This window comes from Anastrepha ludens, chromosome 2 (genome assembly GCF_028408465.1).
Source record: "Anastrepha ludens isolate Willacy chromosome 2, idAnaLude1.1, whole genome shotgun sequence".
Classification (NCBI taxonomy): domain Eukaryota; kingdom Metazoa; phylum Arthropoda; class Insecta; order Diptera; family Tephritidae; genus Anastrepha; species Anastrepha ludens.
The window spans coordinates 93,752,803-93,773,327 of NC_071498.1; the positions used below are offsets into that span (position 1 = coordinate 93,752,803).

Sequence of the window (20,525 nt, forward strand, 5' to 3'; positions counted from 1 at the left end):
GTTGGCTTCAAGAGAAGCCTGGGAAAATTACTTGTCGCAGTTTTTCGCCGAGAAACCACAAAAGTTTTACACTTTCCATCAGTGCTGTCTCTAGAAGAAAAATGGCAAAAGGTAGTCGTCGACCAAAATGGTACATATTTGGTTTAATAAAGTTCATTATAAATATAAAAAAAAAATAGTTGAAGTTTGATTAGAAATACGAAAAGACTTTTTCGACTACCCAATATATATATATATAATTGGCGCGTACACTCTTTTTGGGTGTTTGCCCGAGCTCCTCCTCCTATGTGTGGTGTGCGTCTTGATGTTGTTCCACAAATGGAGGGACCTAGAGTTTCAAGCCGACTCCGAACGGCAGATATTTTTATGAGAAGCTTTTTCATGGCAGAAATACACTCGGAGGTTTGCCATTGCCTGCCGAGGGGCGACCGCTATTAGAAAAATGTTTTTTCTTAATTTTGGTGTCTCACCGAGATTCGAACCTACGTTCTCTCTGTGAATTCCGAATGGTAGTCACCAACCCATTCGGGTAGAAAATAATATTTTCCAGTCAAAATTAAAATTACTAAGTATATTTCGAAATTGGCATATATGTACATTGGGGTAGGTCAATTTTTATGGAACGATCTTTGTCGACATCGTTCCTTTTAATTAAAGACTCATTAGATTAGAGTATAGTGCCTCCCAAAATTTTAAAAGAAGTTTTGCAGTACATATTTTGTTAGACGTTTGGCCGAGTTCGTTCTCCAATGCTTGCTGCGTGGCTCGATGTTGTTCCACAAAAAGAGGGACTTACAGTTTTATGACACATCCGAACGACGGAAGGTTTTTAATTAAGGGCTTCATCATGGCAGTAATACACTCGAAAGTTTGTCTTTGCCTGCCGAGGAGCGACCGCTATAAGAAAACAGCTTTGCTATCACTTGGTGTTTCATGCCCACGGTGGTTTTCGCATCCGAAGCAACCAAATGGTAGTTATACAAACACCTTGAGTTAAGACTATTAGTAAGAATTAAATTCATTTTATGATAAATAACTCACTAACCGTTTGGCAATGCTAATTATAGCTGGTTTGAGTCCAATGAAAGTTGTAAAAAATTAGTTTCTTCCAACCGAAATTGCATTTAATAATAAGGTTTTCTGCAATTTGCATTCCATCAATTATTAACCACACACACATACGCATGCAGAATTATCTAAAATACAAATAAAAAAATACGATGGGACATCGAATAATCAAAAGAAGGAAATGAAGACCAACAAGAATTGAAAGAAATAAGTGAAGATGATGCGGCAAATGCGGGAAAGCAGAAATAATCACAAATTATGAGTGTACGAGCAAATTGATGGCAATTTAATAACAGTTAAGCTCTACCGCTTCCCCGCCGCTACACAAGTGGCACAATTGAAGCGGCAACGTTGCAATGCCCTACATACCCACCCGAATACTTACGCACAAGAGTGTGCTTCATTCACTTCATCTACTTCATCTACACTTTAACGCGCGTTTTCGCTAAACCGCAACAACAACCACCCCATTATTATAGAGTTGGGCTCAATTGAGTATATATGTGTAGTATGTGTGTGTGTGTGAGTGCGAATTTGTGAGTTCAACCACTCATTTGTGTCAGCAACCACCGCAGAGGAACACCTCACGCAAGCACTTGTTGCCGGTGTCATTGCGCCGCTACTGCAGCACAACAATAGGAAGTAGCAAAGTTAATAAGTAAAATACTGGAAACAGAAGGAGCAACATTAAAAACCACAATCACGCCCATTTAATCGCGGTAAAGTGTGTTGGCTGTAATGGTAAGAAATAAAAAATGAAATGTTTGGGGGGACTTGTGAAGTTGAAGTGGCACTTCGACAGGAAAGCGAATTGTGAAGACAATGGAAGTGGATAACGATGAGTGGAAGAGTGTACAAGCATCTGGCAAGTACGAAAGGAGTGCCTTTAACTTAACTTCACTAGACACCAACGCGTGCTGCCAGCAAATTGCTTGTTGTATGTAGTGCAGCAGCCTTTGCTGGAAGCTGCTTAAAGTCCTTAAGGATTTATGTGCAAATGCAATGTGAAATATGTTTGCTAGTATTTTGTTCATTTGTATGTTTGTCCTATTGTATATTTGTTATATGAAAGGGCAAAAGTGTGCGAGTGCGATTACCACTTGTTGAATGGGGATTGTGCAGCAGCGCAAGCATTGCTCGGTTCAACTATCTAGCTGACTGTCTGTTTTGCTGAGGACTTCCACTCGCTTGCCATCCTCCTCCCAGCAGAGAACGAATCGGCGAGCCAAGTGGAAAATAAATAAACAAAATAAAATACTTGCACAATAAAATGCGACCTGCTTTTTTCCACAGCTACATCTGCTACTCCAGCCAGTTGCACATAATCCGTCTGTCTTTGGGCTAAATACTCGCACAATGCAATTGCCAGCGCCAAAGGCTAAGACCGCGCGTGTTGTCAAGTGGTGTGTCGAAAACAATAGACAAACACAGCAAGTAGAAAAATGAAAAAAGCAACAATAATACAATACCTCAATGGGTGAGAAAGTGTGAATGTGGAAGCTTTCGAATAAGTGTGCACTTACGTTCGGGCTTCTGAGTTTGGGTGAAATTTATAGCTTTAGGTGGCTGTCAAAGGATAAATGCGAGCTCTCAAGTCAATGATGAGTATATGCTAAAGGTGCTAAGCAAACAACAAACCCACTAGCAAAATAATTCACTACTGAAAAAAGTTATGAAAAATTTGTATATTGACTTCGTATGAGTCGGTTGTGATTGGGTGATCGAACTCTTATCGCTGGGTTTTGCTTGGTGATAATCCAGAAAAACAAAGATTCGTACAAACATTTAACCTAAAATTATATTTTATAAAAGAAAAATCAGTCTCACAAGAATTTCAAACCAAGTTAAATTCTTTCATGGTATGAAAGAGTTCGAAATATGCATAAGTTGTTTTCACTCATCTTAAAAAAAAAATTTGTTAAATCACTTATTGCGTGTTTGGCCGAGCTCCTCCTCTTTTTTTGGTGTGGATGTGATCGGGATGTTTTTCCACAAATGGAAGGATCTACACTTTTAAGTTGACTCCGAACAGCAGATGATTTTTTATGAGAAGCTCTTTCTTAGCAGAAATTCGTTCGGAGATTTGCTATTGCCTGGCGAGAGGCGACCGCTATTAGAAAAAACTTATTCTATTATATATCGAAAATTTTTCTATCCAATAATATTTGGCCTTTTTTATTTTTTGAAACATATGATAACCGTTATTTTGAGCCATGTAAAAAATTTCTCTGACAAGAATGAGAACTGATCCGAAAATTACTAGTTTTCCATTAGTTGAATTGAGATTATATCGTGATTTAATAAAAGTGGTGACGCTTAACTTCTTATTATATTAAAATTTTCAACACTTGCACACTCGCATTTATTTATGTATTTTTATTAAATTTTATTAAGATTTAAAACAATTTGTTTTAAATTCATCAGTTTTGCGTACGCGTGAGAAGTTGTCAGTGCTATTCACAAAAAAATGGGGCTTTCACGATATGCGAAAAAATAAGGATAGTACCCAAAATAGGTGTTAGTTCCAATTGATCTAACAATGCATGCGACGCTGGTAAATTGACAACCCTTACTACTAGTAATAATTCCAAATTCACTAGAGGCGCACAAGCTCTGAGCCGTTTAATTTTCCTGAAGGGAGTGTTTAACTAAGTGGAGGTGTATGTATACAGACTACTTTCATTCACCTGCTTTAAGAAGTCAAAGAAAATTCATTCAAATTATTATTTGGGGGAAACTCGCTGCATGCCCATTCATTTTTTGTTTCAATACTCACACGTGTAAATTTCTACTACTCATTTTAAACAAGAATTATTTAATTGTACGGGTTTTCATAAACTATTGATTGAATGTGGACAATAATTTGTAACAATACATGTTTAGGTTTTGACTTACTTATAATATGAAAATATATAATAATAATATTAGGTGAATTAAAAAGTTCTTGGCTATAAAATAAGTAAGTGCTTGCTCACATACTGACTCGACTTTATCAGCATTTTCGACGATTTATCTAACAGAACGGAATCATTGGAACCACCCTTGTACTGTTGCATTCGATATCATAGGGTTTTGGGTCCATAGCCAGTACACATTTTTGGCCACCTACTTCGCCTTTTCACCTTGGCCTTAGTAGTACTGATGAATATTACAGAATTTTCTCTTTTTTACTTTACTTTGGAAAACTGAAACTCACGCGTGGCTTTAAAAAACACAAAACTCTGAAAAATTAATCTTAATTAATATTAACTTTAAATCTCAATATATGATTCGATGTATTGCATACATCGTGAGATATGACTTGCTAAAAACATCTAGCGGACAGAATTCAGTACTAAGAAGCCAATCACAACTAAGAATGCCAAAAACAGTTTAGTAGTAAAACGAGGTCGGTAAAAGCCATTGCGATGGTTTTATGGGATACGCGCGGAACCATTTAAATTGTTTATTATAAATATTATAAAATCATTATCAATGAAAATTACAAGTATAGAAAGCATTGATTCGACGCTAATGCCAATATAAAACCATGACGAGATTGTATGAATCAGCTTATGAATTACACTCTCAACCAACTAATTGTTTCAATTTTACGCCCTCGACTACTTGCATTTTCAATTTTGATTTTTTATATGAGGAAATGACTTTCGATAAGCGGTTTCGGTTGAATGAAGAGATCGCCGATAAACCAAATGCCTATTTTGCAGACCGCAAGAAATCGGTTTAATCACAGGGCATCACAAAATTTGAAGTTGAATTTCGCGTGCTAAAATAAAACTATTTTGAAAAACAATAGAGTGTCCCCAACGTTGATTTCAGAAATTAATTATTATTATATCAGAAATTATTTATTAGCACTAAGTCATGCTTATAAATATATATTTCGTCCCATCTTTAGCACAAAATTTCAAAAATTACTTGCGTAAATGTCAATAAAAATTCTTAGTATATCAACAACTAGCTGATTTTCATAAAAAGAAAAGGTAAGATCTCCACTGACCATTGCATTTTTATTACAAAATTATCTACAGCCTGTCGATGAACCTTTAAAGCGGTTGAAGGTTTGAGCTGGCATACCTGCCAACACCGGTATAAGTTGCAGCTTCATTTGACAGTTGGTGTCATAATTTGTGGCAGCCACAAATCGGTTGTCAGCCGCCAACATTTTATAAAACTTTTAACACACCATTACCAAAGGCAATTCGCAAGCATTCCCTTTCTGCCGGTGGTTGATAAATGCAGCAGTGGGAGTTAAACAATTTAGGAAGCCGTAACAACACAAAAAATTTCGCGCCAATTTATTATTTTAAAATGAAACTGGAAGCAGGCGAATAAGTAACAATTCGTGTCAGAACAAAAGCCAAAGAATGAAAAGTCAAAGAAAAAATATTAACAAAAAAGTAAAACAAAATTGGATGTAACCTAGCTGCGTGCTACAGCAGTGGTAATGGCGAAGGGAGCTAAATATAATTCCTTAAAAAAATGTAAGAAAAACCGCTTAGTGTCCGCACCAAAGTTTGTCGCGGCTTTCGCGAGAAAAAAATCAAAAAATAATTGTAAACTTTCGCTAGCAACCACTGTCACCCCAATGGGGAATTTTCCACCTTGTTTAATTTTCCAACATAAATGTCAGCACATGGTTTCTTTTTGGTGTGGCGCATCATTGTTGTACTTATATGTATGTTTGTATGCTGGCTCAATCCCTTTTAATACCCACCCCCTCAGAAGACAGCAAACGTGGCAACAAAATGTCAAACATTTTGTCCCGCAGTCATCGACTAGTCGACATACTTCCTTTCTTCCACGAGTTGCGGTGAAATCGTGTGGCAAAGTTGGCTTCTTTAATTTTAAGTGGCACGTTACGAGGTGTGAGCCACAAAATGAGAATCACAGAAATGAAATTTACATGCAAAAAAATGTATATATGTATGTATAGCTGTATATAGTGAGCTAGAAACAAATTCTTTGCAACTTGCTGAATAATTCAATCAAATAGCGCACATAGCCATGGGTACAAAGTTCCTGTCATTCATCTAGTTTGTCTTTTTATATTCTTTTTCATGCTGCTCTTTTTCTACTCCTCATATGTACTTCTCCTCTTCTCCTTTTTTTCAATTTGGCCTTCGGGACATCTGATTTAATATTGACAGCACAGGCGGGTGGTTAATAAAGTTAAATTGTCTCAGATAATGCAGCGAAGCAAATTGTCGCCCTCGCTACCGTTTTTGTCCCCTTCTATATACCATATTGAATTCCCTTTTCTCTTTTTTCTCACACTCTGTGTTGTCCTTTGCTAAGCTTTCGTTGGCCTTTTTTCTATCCCACAGGTTAAGTTGACAACTTTTATGTTCGATTAAATTTTAATATGAAAATTTCTACCTTATTAATAAATTCTGCACGAACAGAGTTAATCAAATGATAAAAGTTTGAAAGTTTGGCAAATACCGCTAGGGCAGTCAGCGCATTGAAGCTGTATAATTATAGGTATGTGCACTTACCTAAGGACAGCCCGGGAAGGCGAGTTTATTATTCATGATTTTTTTTCGGAGAAGTATAAATCATTTTTTTATAACAATCATATAAATCCTAGTGACAAATTTTAAATAAAAATTTAAAAAACTCGACAAAAGGTTATTCCCAATTTCGCGGTTTTGAACAATGAAAGCAATTTTCAAAAATCAACACAATTTCTCAGTAACTTTCACTTTATTTAAGTCAATAAGCCATAAAACTGAAAGCCAAATATTTTACTAGAAATTCTAGTGTAACTGTAATTCTTATCATCTTGCAATCGCAGATGGGCACGAAGTTTGATAAAATATCTGCTACCGAAAAGCTTTTGATAAATATAAATTGTGGTTGAGAAGTGGTTGTAAGTCCAAAAAGCTTTGAACGCTTAATAAATCAGAAAGAAGCTCAACAAAAATTTTAGAATTGTATACTAATAAATATTTGCAACTGCCGCCATAGCCGAAGGCTTGAGTGTAATAAAAAGTTAACTGAAGTTAAATTTAGTCCAAAATTATATAATTTTGATTCAATGTTGAAAATTTTTGAGTGGAATTTTTAAAAGTAAAATATATTGTTTATATTACGTACGTATGCTATAGCCATTTGCTAGAAAAGTGTTTTTTTTTTTGTTTTTCAAAAATGGCAAACAAATATTTTACCAAAAAATTTTGGCAAAAACATTTAAAAAACTTTTTTAACGTATATTTTAGCCTAAACAAATACAAAAAAGGTTTATGTTAAAAGTAACCAAAAATATTTCACTTCAAAAAACCGTATACCGAAATTTTCAACATTGAATAAATCAGAAAATAAATTTGAGAATTTTGTAGTCTGCTTCTCTTTCTACTTATTTGTAGGCTATAGAACAATTTTCAGTAAAATTGAAAAGAACGCCCATAATTTTTGAAGTAATATTTCAGTTTCTCACATGCCACTTTTGAGCCCAATTTGTCTAACAAAATACCATAGATGAAAATGAAACTACAGAAACTATATCTACAATAAAAAAACAGCATAAAAGTGCAAGTTTAAAGTGAGTCGTAGGGTTGATTGAAGATGTGTCTACTTACTGTTCTTCAACAGCTTCTGTAACTGAAGAAAACGACGAAAAAGACAAGAAAATTTTACTCAAATAGTAATGCAAGCATCAAGAAGAAAGTTACTTATATTGGGGTAACAACAAAGGGCTTTTTGTTCCTTCCTGGAACATAGGAAAATTAATAATAACAAGGATTTGAGCATCACACCTCTATCCTGAAAAGAGGCAAGTTGAAGAGCTGCTTATTTTGGTTCCAAAATGGTATAAAGAAGTAATAATCATAGCAAAAACCAAAAACCCCCAACAAAGTCTTTGATTACTACATAAACAGTAAATGAGGAGTATTATGTGAGTGGTTGCAGATGATTAGGAAAACGTCCCAGAAGGTCGTGTAAAAAATTGCAGTTAATAATTGAATCGTTTTCATTTTATTGTGAGAATTAATTGAATTTATATGTTTGTTAGTCCGTTACGTGGTCTCTGGTTGACCGACATATCTGCGCCTAACGCGAGGCAATCTCTCCGTTCTAGACGTGATATGCTGATTGTGCATGCGAGAGCTGAAGCAAGATTGTTCACGTGGGTCTGTACTTTTTATAATATTTTTCTCTGCTGTTTTTTTTATTTCATCATTGACCACAGGTTATTTGAAGTTTTCTGTGCATACTCGAGCTTTTAACGTTCTTATATTGTTATAATTATATCGGATTTTAGCCTTTGTACGAGTGTGATATTGGCGTTAGTGGAAAATGTATGGTTCCAAAGCTGACCACCATACCTCTATATTGACCTTATAATGAAAGTATGAGTGTAGTAGGACTTTGTCGTCTATATTTAATGGAGATTTTCCGTTGAAAGTTTTCAAATTTATTTTTTATTTCCATATTAGTAATTTTACACGAACAAAACCTTGGATGAGAGCTTCCTATACTGATGGCAACCCCTGCAAATGAGCTAAGGACTATGATTTGATTTTTGGACCCACAGTCGGAAAATTCAGCCCGCACAACGAAATATCTGGTAACGGACGGAGGCTGATCGACTTCGCTGGGGTCCGATACATGGTAATCTGCAGCACCAGAATCCAGCATAAGAAGATCCATAAAGTTACCTGCGCATGTCACAGAGAATGTGAAGATCCCGATATCCTAATCGTTGACGACGGAATAGTCGTTCCGCTACCCGACCATGTCGAAGTGATAACGCAGCTAAAGAACAACAAAGCCGCGGGCGCCGACGGACTGCCAGTTGAGATATTCAAACATGGCGGTGAGAAGCTGGTAAGGTGCATGCATCAGCTTCTATGCAAAATATGGTCGGATGAAAGCATGCCTGCCGATTGGAATTTAAGTGTGCTCTGCCCAATCCATAAGGTAATTCTGCAATCTGTGCTAATTAGCGCGGGATTAGTCTTCTAAATATCGTCTATAAGTTTCTAGTGAGCGTATTGTGTGAAAGGCTAAATCCCTCCATCAACCGACTGATTTTGAATTGACACACACCATATTTTTGTCGATTTTAAAACTGCATTCGATAGCTCGAAATGGAATTGCCTATATGCCGCGATGTCTGAATTTGATATCTCCGCAATACTAATACGGCTATGCAAAACGGCGTTTCTCAATACCAGCAGCTTCGTCGGAATTGGGAAGGACCTCTCGTATGACTTCTTTAACCTGATATTGGAAAAGATCGTGCGAGCCGCAGAGCTTAATTGCTGAGGCACAATTTTTTATAAGAGCGTACAATTGTTGGCGTATGCCGATGATATTGACATCATCGGCCTTAACCATCACGCTGTTAGTTCTGCCTGGATAAAGAGGCAAAGCGAATAGGTCTGGTGGGGAACGCGGATAAAACAAAGTACCTCCTGCCATCAAACAAGCAGTCCGGGCACTCGCGTATCGGCACCCACGTCACTGTTGACAGTTATAATTTCGAGGTTGTAAAAGACTTCGTGTATTTAGGCACCAGCATTAACACCGATAACTATGTCAGTCCAGAAATCCAACGTAGAATCTCTCTTGCCTACAAGTGCTACTTTGGACTAAGAAGGCAAATGAGTAGGAAAGGCCTCTCTCGACGAACTAAACTCACACTCTACAAGACCCTCATCATGCCCATTCTAACGTATGGTGCAGAAGCTTGGACGATGACAGTATCCCATGAAGCGTCGCTTGGAGTATTTGAGAGAAAGCTTCTGCGGAAGATTTTTGGAACTTTGCACGTTGGCGTCGGCGAATATAGCAATCGATGGTACGACGACGTAGGCATAGCGCCGCTGGATCGGCTACGTTGGCTGGATCATATCGTCCGAATGGATACAAACGCTCCCGCTCTGAGAATATTCGATGCGGTTCCAGCTGGTGTTAGCAAAGGAAGAGGAGAACCTCCTCTGCGTTGGAAAGATCAGGTGGAGAAGGACTTGGCTTCACTTGGTGTGTTCAACTGGCGCCGGTTAGCACGAGAAAGAAACGACTGGTCTTCATTTCAAAGTTTCCCCGATTACTCAGACACGGATTTATAAGCTGAGAAATTTCTCACTCTAATTTGTTAAATCCTACTCAGCATTACATAAATTTCAATAAAAATGTCATATCTCCCTGAGAGTACCACAAATTCACTTACAAACTAAATTTAAAATTATTTGAAAAAGAAAAGAGCTGCAAAATTGCAAATGAGCTAACGCGAGTAAGTATTCAAATAATTCGCTCAGATAATTCGTTCAATTCGAAAAAAAAAATCCAAAAAGTTAAAGCGCATTTTTCGAGTTCCTTCACTAGCCTCTCCCTTTTGCTATTTGTTTTTTGCACTTTGACTGGACAAGCATGATTTACGTCAAAGTTTTGCGACCAACTAAACGCCAATGACGCATCGCCACAACGCCACCAGTCAGAAAACTTTCAATTCTAATTGCCGGATTACAGGCGCACACGCACAAATACAAACGCATCCTCAAACAAATAAAAAGCTTGTAAGAATTCAATTTGTTGAGAAAAAAAACCAAGAGGCAACCAAAAGAGTATAAAGAAATAAATAAATGAAACGAAATAAACAGCGGAAAAAACTTTCTGACAAACTTTTTTACAAAGCAAAAATGCACACTGACAGTTTGTGAAAAGTTTCTAAAGCGAAAATTACTACACCAGCAAAAAAGCCAAGCGTGAATAAATTAGCTGAGAAAAAGATTCAGCTTGAAGTTGAGAAGTCAAAAGAAATGAAGTAGTGTGCGTAAAGAATTATTTGCACTCGCCTGCCTTGGTGAAGTAAAAAGTTTGGAGGCGAAAAATCAAAATCACTGTCCATTAAAATTGTTTGTCGCAAATTAAAATATAAAAATCGGGAAAAGAAAAAATGCGTAGATAAGTATAAAAAAGAAGGTGAAATAAGGGAGCTGTGAATTAGTCAAGGTGGCATCTGCATAATTTACAACCACAAACAGGAAAATATGAAGTATTCAAAGAATGCAGTGAGCTTTGAAAATAAGAGGAATGTTCTATGAGGGGTAACTTGCACTAATACCCTCAAAGTCCTTTCAAAATCAGTTCACGCACTTCTTTAAACATTTCTTTGACTCAAAACTTAAAAAATAAAAGCTAATAGTCAACCACTTTGATTCCAATCAGCTGGAAAATAAAGGTTTCTTTTGTGCCCGACAAACACAACATCGCTAGCTACAAAAAAATCTAAACACCCAACAGCTAATCGCATACATTTAAAGTGTACTTGAACATTCAAAACCCTAAGGATATAATTAAATTTTCAAAAGCTGTCCGCTGGCTGGCAGTAGCAACAGCCGCCAGTCGGCCAACAAAGTGGCAGTGAAGTAGCCACGAGCCGCGTGCTCAGTGTTGCATAACATTGTGTAGGCAATCACTTAGGTAATTTGCTAAGCAATGCACAAAAATGTCTGCTCTGCGTTGCTTGGTGGCCGCAAATTTATCTTCCCTTTTGCGTTTGCCCACTTCAAGGATGACTTGGTAATTTACCTGCTGAGTGTTGTTCACTAGCGTGGCGCTTTTTTCTTCTTCTACAGATTTTTTTATGACTTGGCCTTTGCGCCGTTGGCTAAATTCGTAAAGTGAATTAGTAGCCAATTACACAAATTTATACTTAAATATGTATTTTGTCATGAAGATGGATTGTCCCTTCTCAATGTTTCATTGATTTGAAGTTCCTTAGAAATCGCGCTCGACTAAGTGAGTCGTACACGTACAAAGGGTAGTCAAAAAATCCCTAAAAATTCAAGTAAGGAACAAATTCTTTTTCAATATACTTATGGTACATTTTTGGCGCGATAAACTGCATTCAATAATTCTTTAGATCTTTATCTTTATCTTAACTTTAGTGCTATGTGTTCACTTTTGAAATTGCATTCCGAATTCCAGTTGCTACCGAGAAAAGCGATGAACAATTTTTTTTTTCGTGCAGGAGGTGTCACCTCTCTTTTTCCAATATGTGCATTAGAAAAAGATGGATATATCATATGTTTCATTAAAATCGGAACTTTAAACAGCAGATAGTTTTTAAGAAAATGTTTTACATGGCAAAATATAAGCTCGAAGGTTTTTCAATGCCTGCTGACCGTTTTTTCAATACATAATTTGACATCTCATGCCCAAGCTTCGAATGGGGCCCACTGATTGGTGGACACGCACAAGCTCACTCGGCTATTGCGGTCATACTTTTACATTTTAGAAAACAGAAAGTAGTCGTCGAAGGCTAAATCTAGAGATATCTGCTGAATGACTTAATCTAGTTCATACGCTTTTACCATTGCGATTCACCGTGACGTTGATCTGTTGAAAGATACCCTTTGGTTGTCGTTGACCTATTTGGCCTTCTTTGCCGCTAACTGACCAAAAAATTGCCCTGTCTCGACCATTGCTCGGACTCTGATTGAATGGAAACATAGCATCCATTTTATGTACAGATTTTTCATGTCTATGGCCGCACTGAAACTGAGTATGCAAGAATTTTAAAAGTTACTCCATTTTTGCAAATGGAAGTCAGAACAAAATTATTCAAGAGCAGAGTTCCAAAATGTAGGTGTAGTTTTATGAAAGATGCTTCTTCATAAGCGAATTTTAGAATTTGACTTTAGCAGTTGGCATGATGGACTTTTTGATCAACCCTCGTACTTTATCAAATGCTAATTACAACTAATGTATCTTTTACATTTTTCAGCTATTCGTAATTTAGTACATTTTAAGGCACGCAATTGAGTTTGCCTATTTATTGGTCATTTACGATTTAATGCCCTCTAATTGGTAAGCGATTTGCTTCAAGTGCACCTTACATATTTTAGTAATGCTGATTTTGTATTCCGCTTGTTAAACATAGCACAAGATTTTGATTGCAGCGCAAGTAATGGAGGCTTTATTGTTTTTGTATTGCATACCACCTCAAAGACCATTTTTCAGTACATTCCTTTCGCCGTGTAGTTGATAGTAGTTGAATGTGGATGTTTTAAATACAATTGTCATAACTTTCAAATGTCACATTTAGTCACTCTTGACTTGATTATTTCGACGAACTTAAAATTTACGAGCGACGTCGATATGGAGCGCAGCTATAAGACTGAGATAAACTCGGGATTTTGCACTAAACGTAGTAACGAAAACATTAGTGAAGCAGTTTTTATGCTTATATTTATAGACATCCTTTACAAATTTTTAGGAAGTTATTGAAATACAAAAGAAATAATTGGTAGCATTAATTCAGTTGTAAAATTGTAACGCAATTATGGCTGTTTCTAACTACCAAGCTTAGATATTTGGACAATGACGAAAATATTTATGGACTCGTGCGCTTGTGTTAGACTTATTTTTCTTCTTGATTGTCGGGATAATCGCTCAAGCAATTTTGGCCGAGTTTAAAAATCCTGGTAATTGTTTCTTCCTCTTGTTATTCGGCGCTAGTTGAACACACCAAATGGATGGACGAGATTTACGATCATAAAATTTATGTAGGAAATAAATTGCCAGTGGCTAGATTTTATAGTTTAAATGGAGGCAAAAGCTACAGCCTTAAAACTATAATGTATATGTGATGCTTTCTGGGAATACTGGCGGAGGTAAGGTCAAGTCCATAATTCACTTGGTGTTTCTCAATTGTTCTCCCGAGAACAAAATGATTTGGCGAAAAATAGATACGAAAGAAATTTCTTTTTTTTCATAAAATTTCCCAACATTATGTCAAGATAAAAAGGATCAAATGTACTTAAGAACGTCCTAAGATGCGGCCATTTTTACAATTCTTTTGTTTTTTGTTGTGTTAGATATCAGAAAAATGTATCAAAAAACATTTTACTTTGTTAATTATAAAAAAACAGATCATCAAAAAATTTTCCTTTTTCTAGTAATTGTAATTTTAATACAAGGTGGCGCAAAATTAATCACCCTGTCGGAAGGTATAAGGTAATTTTGCAAAGGCGTTGTATGTCAACCATATCATAAATAACCAAAGTGATCCCGGACGTTAGGCCCGGGGTTCAAGTTAAAGAAAAAAACGGCATAAGAATCTTCTTGCACTGCTTTTCCGAAGTACATATCGCACCCTAAATACAAAAGGGTCACAACTCAAAATTTCCCACACTCGAGCTTGACTTGTTTACAGTAGCACAGAAAACAAACTATGTGACATATCACGCTGAAATTTGCCATGTAAGCTTATAACAGTCCTACCAAAAAACAAAAAATTTATTTTTGCCATATGTCATCCGCGGACCGTTTTTTTGATAACGTCTCGTTCATATTTGAGCAGAAGATACATTTTGAGTTGTGACCCTTTTGTATTTAGGGTGCGATATGTTAAAACAGATAAAACCAAGGTCTTTAAATTTACCTATCTACATACATATATAAATTTATGTTAAATCTGGTTGGTTAAAGTGGTGATTCATTCAGAATCTAACTAGCACTTCCACACTAGTCCTAAATAAAAAATTTGGAGTTATGTTTAGTATTAAATCATACATTTTCAATATAAATATTCATTATTTAAATCACAGATCATCCCCAATATTCCGGACACTAATACTTTATTAATTTAAAAGCTACTGCGTTTTATACTTCTCAATTCTCCATCCCTCACTTTGCATCTTGCCCGCTGACTTATACCGTTTCTTTCTATACTCAAAAGTGGCTTCACAAATTTTAAATGACATTTATGCATAAATTATGTTAATAATGTCATTTCACAGTGGAAATCCATGAATATGAATGAATGCGCAAACGATAAAAGCCATGCACAAGTGAAGCAAAAGGCATAAATGACTGAATGAACCGGAAGAATTTGCTGAGAAGAGCTGCTTGGCCAATATCGAAACTGACTTGTACGAAGGTTGAAAGTGCTTACGCCCACTACAGCCCCAGAGAGAATTTTTTTAAACATGCACCCTCTGACTACGCCATAAGCGACACACATACACACACGTCTATATCAACAGCATAATAATCGGCATCATCTAAGTCGTCATCACAACTTGCCAAACAGCATACATCCATGTACATGCATACATGTATATAAAAAATCTATAACTGTATGGCATCGCGTGTACATTACGAAGAAAATAAACATCTAAGCTGTCACAGGCGCCGTCTCCTTTTTTTCTTCCTTATCTTAAGTTGCGGTCAGAAATGGCAAGGCAATCGCTTATCATATATTTTTTCTATCTTATCTGAATACCCGAAAAATAGTTTGAGAAATTTCTTATCAACGTTTCAGCAATTAATTGCGGAAAGTATACTTGTATGGGGGGGGTCTGCAAATATCAGCATGCAAATGAAATTCGGAAAGTTACTGTGAACTTGATGGCGTTACACCAGCATGAGGTTTACGGCGACATCGATATAGCGCAACCTAGAAAGACCCAGCGGCTCCGCTGACTAGGTCATGTCGTCCGAATGGATACAAATGCTCCGGTTTAGAAAGTATTCGATGCGGTGCCTGGTGGTGCTAGCAGAGAAAGATGACCAGCCTCCTCTGCGTTGAAAAGATCAGATGGGGAAAAACTTTGTTTCACTAGCACCTGTTAACACGTTTTGTTAAACTTGTCCAAATATGGTTAGGCGGTTATCGAGCCAATCAAATATAGATTCACTTACTACTACTACACTTACGACACGTGCTACAAGAAAAGCACCATCAACATAAATTAAGAGAATAGTAAAAGTATTATTTTAGATATCATTCAGTTGAAGCTCATTCTAATGTATTGAACGTAGTCATAAATATTCTACCGAGAAAGCCACAGAGCTATAATTATTTTCACAATTTTTTACAAGTAATTCAAGTCCAACAAAAGATGGGAAATTTTATATTTTTTCTCAGATGGACCACAAAATATTATTAAATTATAAAATAAGTAAGATTTGCGAGAGTAGAAATTCCTGTGAAAGGAACCTCATGTTTGGATTGAAATGTCCTCTACAAAGGAGCAAAGGACATGCTAAATTAAAAAATGAAATTGTGGCTTGATCAACTAAATGGTATTGTCAGCGGTAATACTATGATATGTACGTAAAATATTAGATGTGCAAAGAAAATGATACCATCAGTTTCTAAAAACCTTCAGTACTTATTGAACATAGACAAAATATGCGACCTTTCCCAGACTTTATTTGATTTGAGTTTTCTTTCATTTGTACAATGGACGATAAGCATTATCTTATGACTGAAAGCTATGAATGAAGTCCACGATTTGGCTTAAAACTAAAGTAGCCGGTATCACAAAGGCAAAGACTCAAGAAAGTGATGGTGATAAATGGTGAACATAGCCTATGTATAAAAAACTTGGGTTTATCAGAATATGTTTGCCTTCCAGTTCTTCAGTATTTCATTAATGATGTTCATAAGAATGGCAAAAGAATACTTTTGCTAGAATAATCGTCTGTTCAATTGGTCAATGGAGTCAGTCTACATTTCTAGCCGAACACATTACTCCTGTTACCAATATTTTATTCTGGAAAATAAAACCGAATTCAATTGTTAGTGAAACTATTTCCTCTACCGAACGGCGGCTATGAGCAATGGTTTGCTTTGTTTTTGCGTATGCTGCTGAGAAATATGAAAAGTCCATCACTTTTGCCTCGCGAATCTTTTATCGGCGATACTTAGAAGAGATAGATCCCCAAATCAACACTCTAAAAATTTTGTCACTCTAACAAACAATTTAATCAGTTTCTTCTATTTCTACTTCTTCATCTGATTCATTTTATTTTTAGAGACTAAAAAAAAACTTTCGAAGAAATGCCTAATTTTGCATAAAATACACCCTTTAGATATTTAAGTTTTGAATTTGGTTCAGCCTCTCGCAGGCTGTTGTGCACATCGTACCGAAACCTTTAAACGCGTTCTACTTTAAGTTCTTTTCAAGTCAACCGGAACTCAAACATTTCTTGTCCAATTGTCTTAAAATTTTAGCTTTACATATACACTTAATTACATTTTTCGTGAACTCAAGCATGCACCTTTCGATATAGTTTCGATTTTTTCGAATATCTTAAACATTTGTTTCAAAAACCACAATTTTTTTTAAATCGTTTTATCGACAATTTCCATGTATTTTCTAATTCTATGTATGCCATGTTTGTATGGTTTAGTTGACTGCCCAACACTTCTCGAGCAGATAACACGTCTAGAGCAAATCTATAATGCCCTTGATCTCGATTTTGCTATGTCGAGATCTTTGTTTGTGCCTAAGATTAGGTCTTTCTATTTGTAACAAATCATTTGTAGTTAGTCAGTAAGTAATTTAATAAAAGTCTTCTGCACTTCTATTATGCATGGTTTTGTAATCATTAGACTTAATAATAAACGAATGAAGTGAAATAAAAAAATAAATAAATAAATTCCCAATATGCCATATGATTATTTTTTTCGCCTCCAGAATCAATATTTAACAGCCCTTCAGTTACTTTTTAAAAATATTCGTATACATTTATTTTCTGAAAGTACTTTCAGTGCATCAACTGGCTGTTCTTCTAATAATTTTCCGAATTTCTTTAGGTTGAGAGACTTGACGAAAACACTTTCTTTGCCACCTCTCACAGCACCTTTATTTCGTTACTTTATTACAGTGAAACGAATTGCACACATTTACGTATGTTTGTGTGTATTTATGTATGCGTGACCGACTACTTGCCTTTACATCTCTTCGCGTAGTCCAGCAACTTGTAAGTTAATGTACATAAATAATTTCATAAAATGTCCTTTAAATTCTATTTACGCATACAAATACACGCACTTAAGTATAGTAATGCTATTTGTAAACGTGAAAAATGACAATTCAAAGAAAAAATCTACTACAACCACAAAAGCAAGAACAAGAGCTTAGTAAGGAAAAAATACAAAAATATAACCAAGAAAAAACTCTAACGGTTGTAAAAGAAGAATATTAAATGGGCACAGGATGCCGCAATAAATCTTTTTTCTACGCGTTGAAATGTTCCAAGCAAAAGAAAATTACATTGCTTCTTATAAAATCATACATAAGCGTATACAGTTGAAGACATTTGGAAAATAGCGAAATCACAATAAAAAATCTTGCGGGCAATTAGACGCATACAATTACAATAATACTTTGTGTACTTGGCAAATTATCATTTTTATTTCAGCACCTACGTACCACCGTGAACGATGAATGTATTGAGTTTGCCGCAAGAAAATAATAGACTATAAGGAGAAACCTGAAGAAACTCTTTATACTCTTACTTATTTAGAAGTGATAGGGAAAGTCATAAAAAAATGAAATCACTAATTGGTAAGGGGCAGCTTTAAGGAAACATTTTTGAAATTTCTTAATAATCATTCAATTTAGCTATTATTAAGTTTTTTTTTTTCAAATACAACATATTTTGTAACTATAATACTTGTCAGAAAATCTTGGCAGAAACTTAGGTCACGATTTACAGCTGATTATCATATCAATCAAGGCGAATCTAACCAAGTTTATATCGGTTTTCAATCAGAATGTAAGCAACAAAGTAACAACAAAGAAACATGTCACTTTGGCATTCAAAATACCAAATCGCAATAAAAAAAAATCAAATAAAAAAATGTAAACAACCATCCTGTTAACCTTGACAAATCGGCTCCCTTAGCAAGAACCCGCGTTCTAATTCCAGAAAAGTAGTGGAAAAGTAAAGTTTGCGGGAAAAACATTTCGGTTTCAAAACGCTGTGCTTATGAGCAAGAACTTAATCTGGGGTTTATGTCGGTATGTCCAGGACCAGCATGAGATCGAATATATATATTACATACTGTCATACCGCTTAAATCAGGATATCATAGAGCATTTTTTTGGGGCAGTAGGCTCACAAGGTGACTTTTTCACAATCAGAGCCCGATGCCTTTCACATGTAGGTTGCGGAAGTGCTTACTAGGTTGCTTTAAAAATATAAAACTTATTAACAAGTGTACACTTAGCAATATGCCGCATCAGACGTAATCAGCCCGCAACAGCGGTGGTAAGTTGCAGTCTGATAAAGTTGAGCGGTTTCGACTAAGTGACACATCTATGGAGAATTTAAAAAAACAACTTTTCTGTTGATGAAGTGATTTTGAAGGAACTTAGAAGAATCAGTTAGTAACCAAGAATGGATCGAATATCCAGAAGGACAGAAGGTCAGCACCATTTTTCTGAGTACTGCTAAGAAATGAAGCTGGTATTCAAAAGTTTTAATGGTTTAACTTCTGGGCACACAAATGTCAGCGACAATGCGAGAAGCTTTTTTTCAGTGCATGAAATAATCAATTAATCAAAAATTTACACAAATCAAATCGAAATAAGAAGAATCAATAAACATTTTCTTTTGACATAATAAAAATCCATTACTATAAGTACTGGTAAGTACTAGCGACTAAGAGTTACATGATCAGTCCAATTTTTGACAAATTTTCCACTTAATCTGAATAATAAATCTAAATTAGCAGTAATTTATAGGCACGTAAACCAAGATCCTTACGTAAAATTTTCACAACAAAGGCCAACTTTTTCCACTTTCTTTACCGTTTTTTAGGAAATTTGTTTAAGAAAACCTTTAATAATTAAAAAATGTGCTCTGCCAATATCACCTTGTGTAAATTTGTCTTGATTGTTACTAAAGATTTTTTCATAGACGTAAGTCATCGTTGACAATATATAACATTTATTTTTATAAGTCAGAATAGGTTGGGAGAAGTCAAAATTGTTTCAATTATTTTAAATACGAATAAAATATATTTAATAATATTTAAATTGTAATATCAATTAATATGAGTCCAATCAATAAAACAACTGTGGGCATAGCTGCGGGTGTTGCAAGTACAATTTTCATTGGCTATTGTATTTATTTCGACAGCAAACGACGTGCTGACCCCGAATACAAGAAGAAATTACGCGAGCGACGACGTCATAACTACAAAAATGAAAATTCCACCAAAATTCCAAATTTTAATGATCAAGAAGCAATTGAGAGATATTTCATGCAAGAAATCCACATGGGTGAATCGCTAATTGCCCGCGGTGAACTAGAGAACGGTGTCAGGCATCTTGTCAATGCAATACTAGTATGTGGACAACCAGTACGCCTCTTAGAAATGTTGCAGGCATCATTACCAGCACAAGTATTTGCCATGCTGATACTAAAAATGCAAGAAGTCGGTAATCGCGTAAACACCGAATTGAATGATAAATCGAAAATAGTTACAGTTAAGTCAATTGGAAGCAACGAGAACTCGGATGACATTAATCGTGCTCAAGCTGGAGTTCTAATTGATGACCTGGAGTCGTAACAGGAGCTATTTTAATGTGAAACATATTTGCTTAGAATTTTGTATCTGGCTGGACTGACGAATGACGCATGTATAAGTATTTCCATAAGTATTTGTGCGTAGTACTGATTAAATAACACACATGAAATAA

At 35.7% G+C, this 20,525-nt stretch overlaps 2 protein-coding genes across 12 annotated transcripts in view; one reads left to right on the forward strand and one right to left on the reverse strand.

Annotated features, from left to right (window-relative positions):
* The window catches only part of LOC128854777 (forkhead box protein O), a 143,185-nt gene that overhangs the window by 11,576 nt on the left and 111,084 nt on the right, over positions 1 to 20,525 (reverse strand). The gene's annotated exons all lie outside the window — the stretch shown is intronic.
* On the forward strand, positions 19,803 to 20,395 carry LOC128870691 (mitochondrial import receptor subunit TOM20 homolog). Its single transcript, XM_054113276.1, has one exon. The coding sequence runs from the start codon at positions 19,877 to 19,879 to the stop codon at positions 20,393 to 20,395; it is 519 nt and encodes a 172-aa protein (XP_053969251.1). The 5' UTR covers positions 19,803 to 19,876.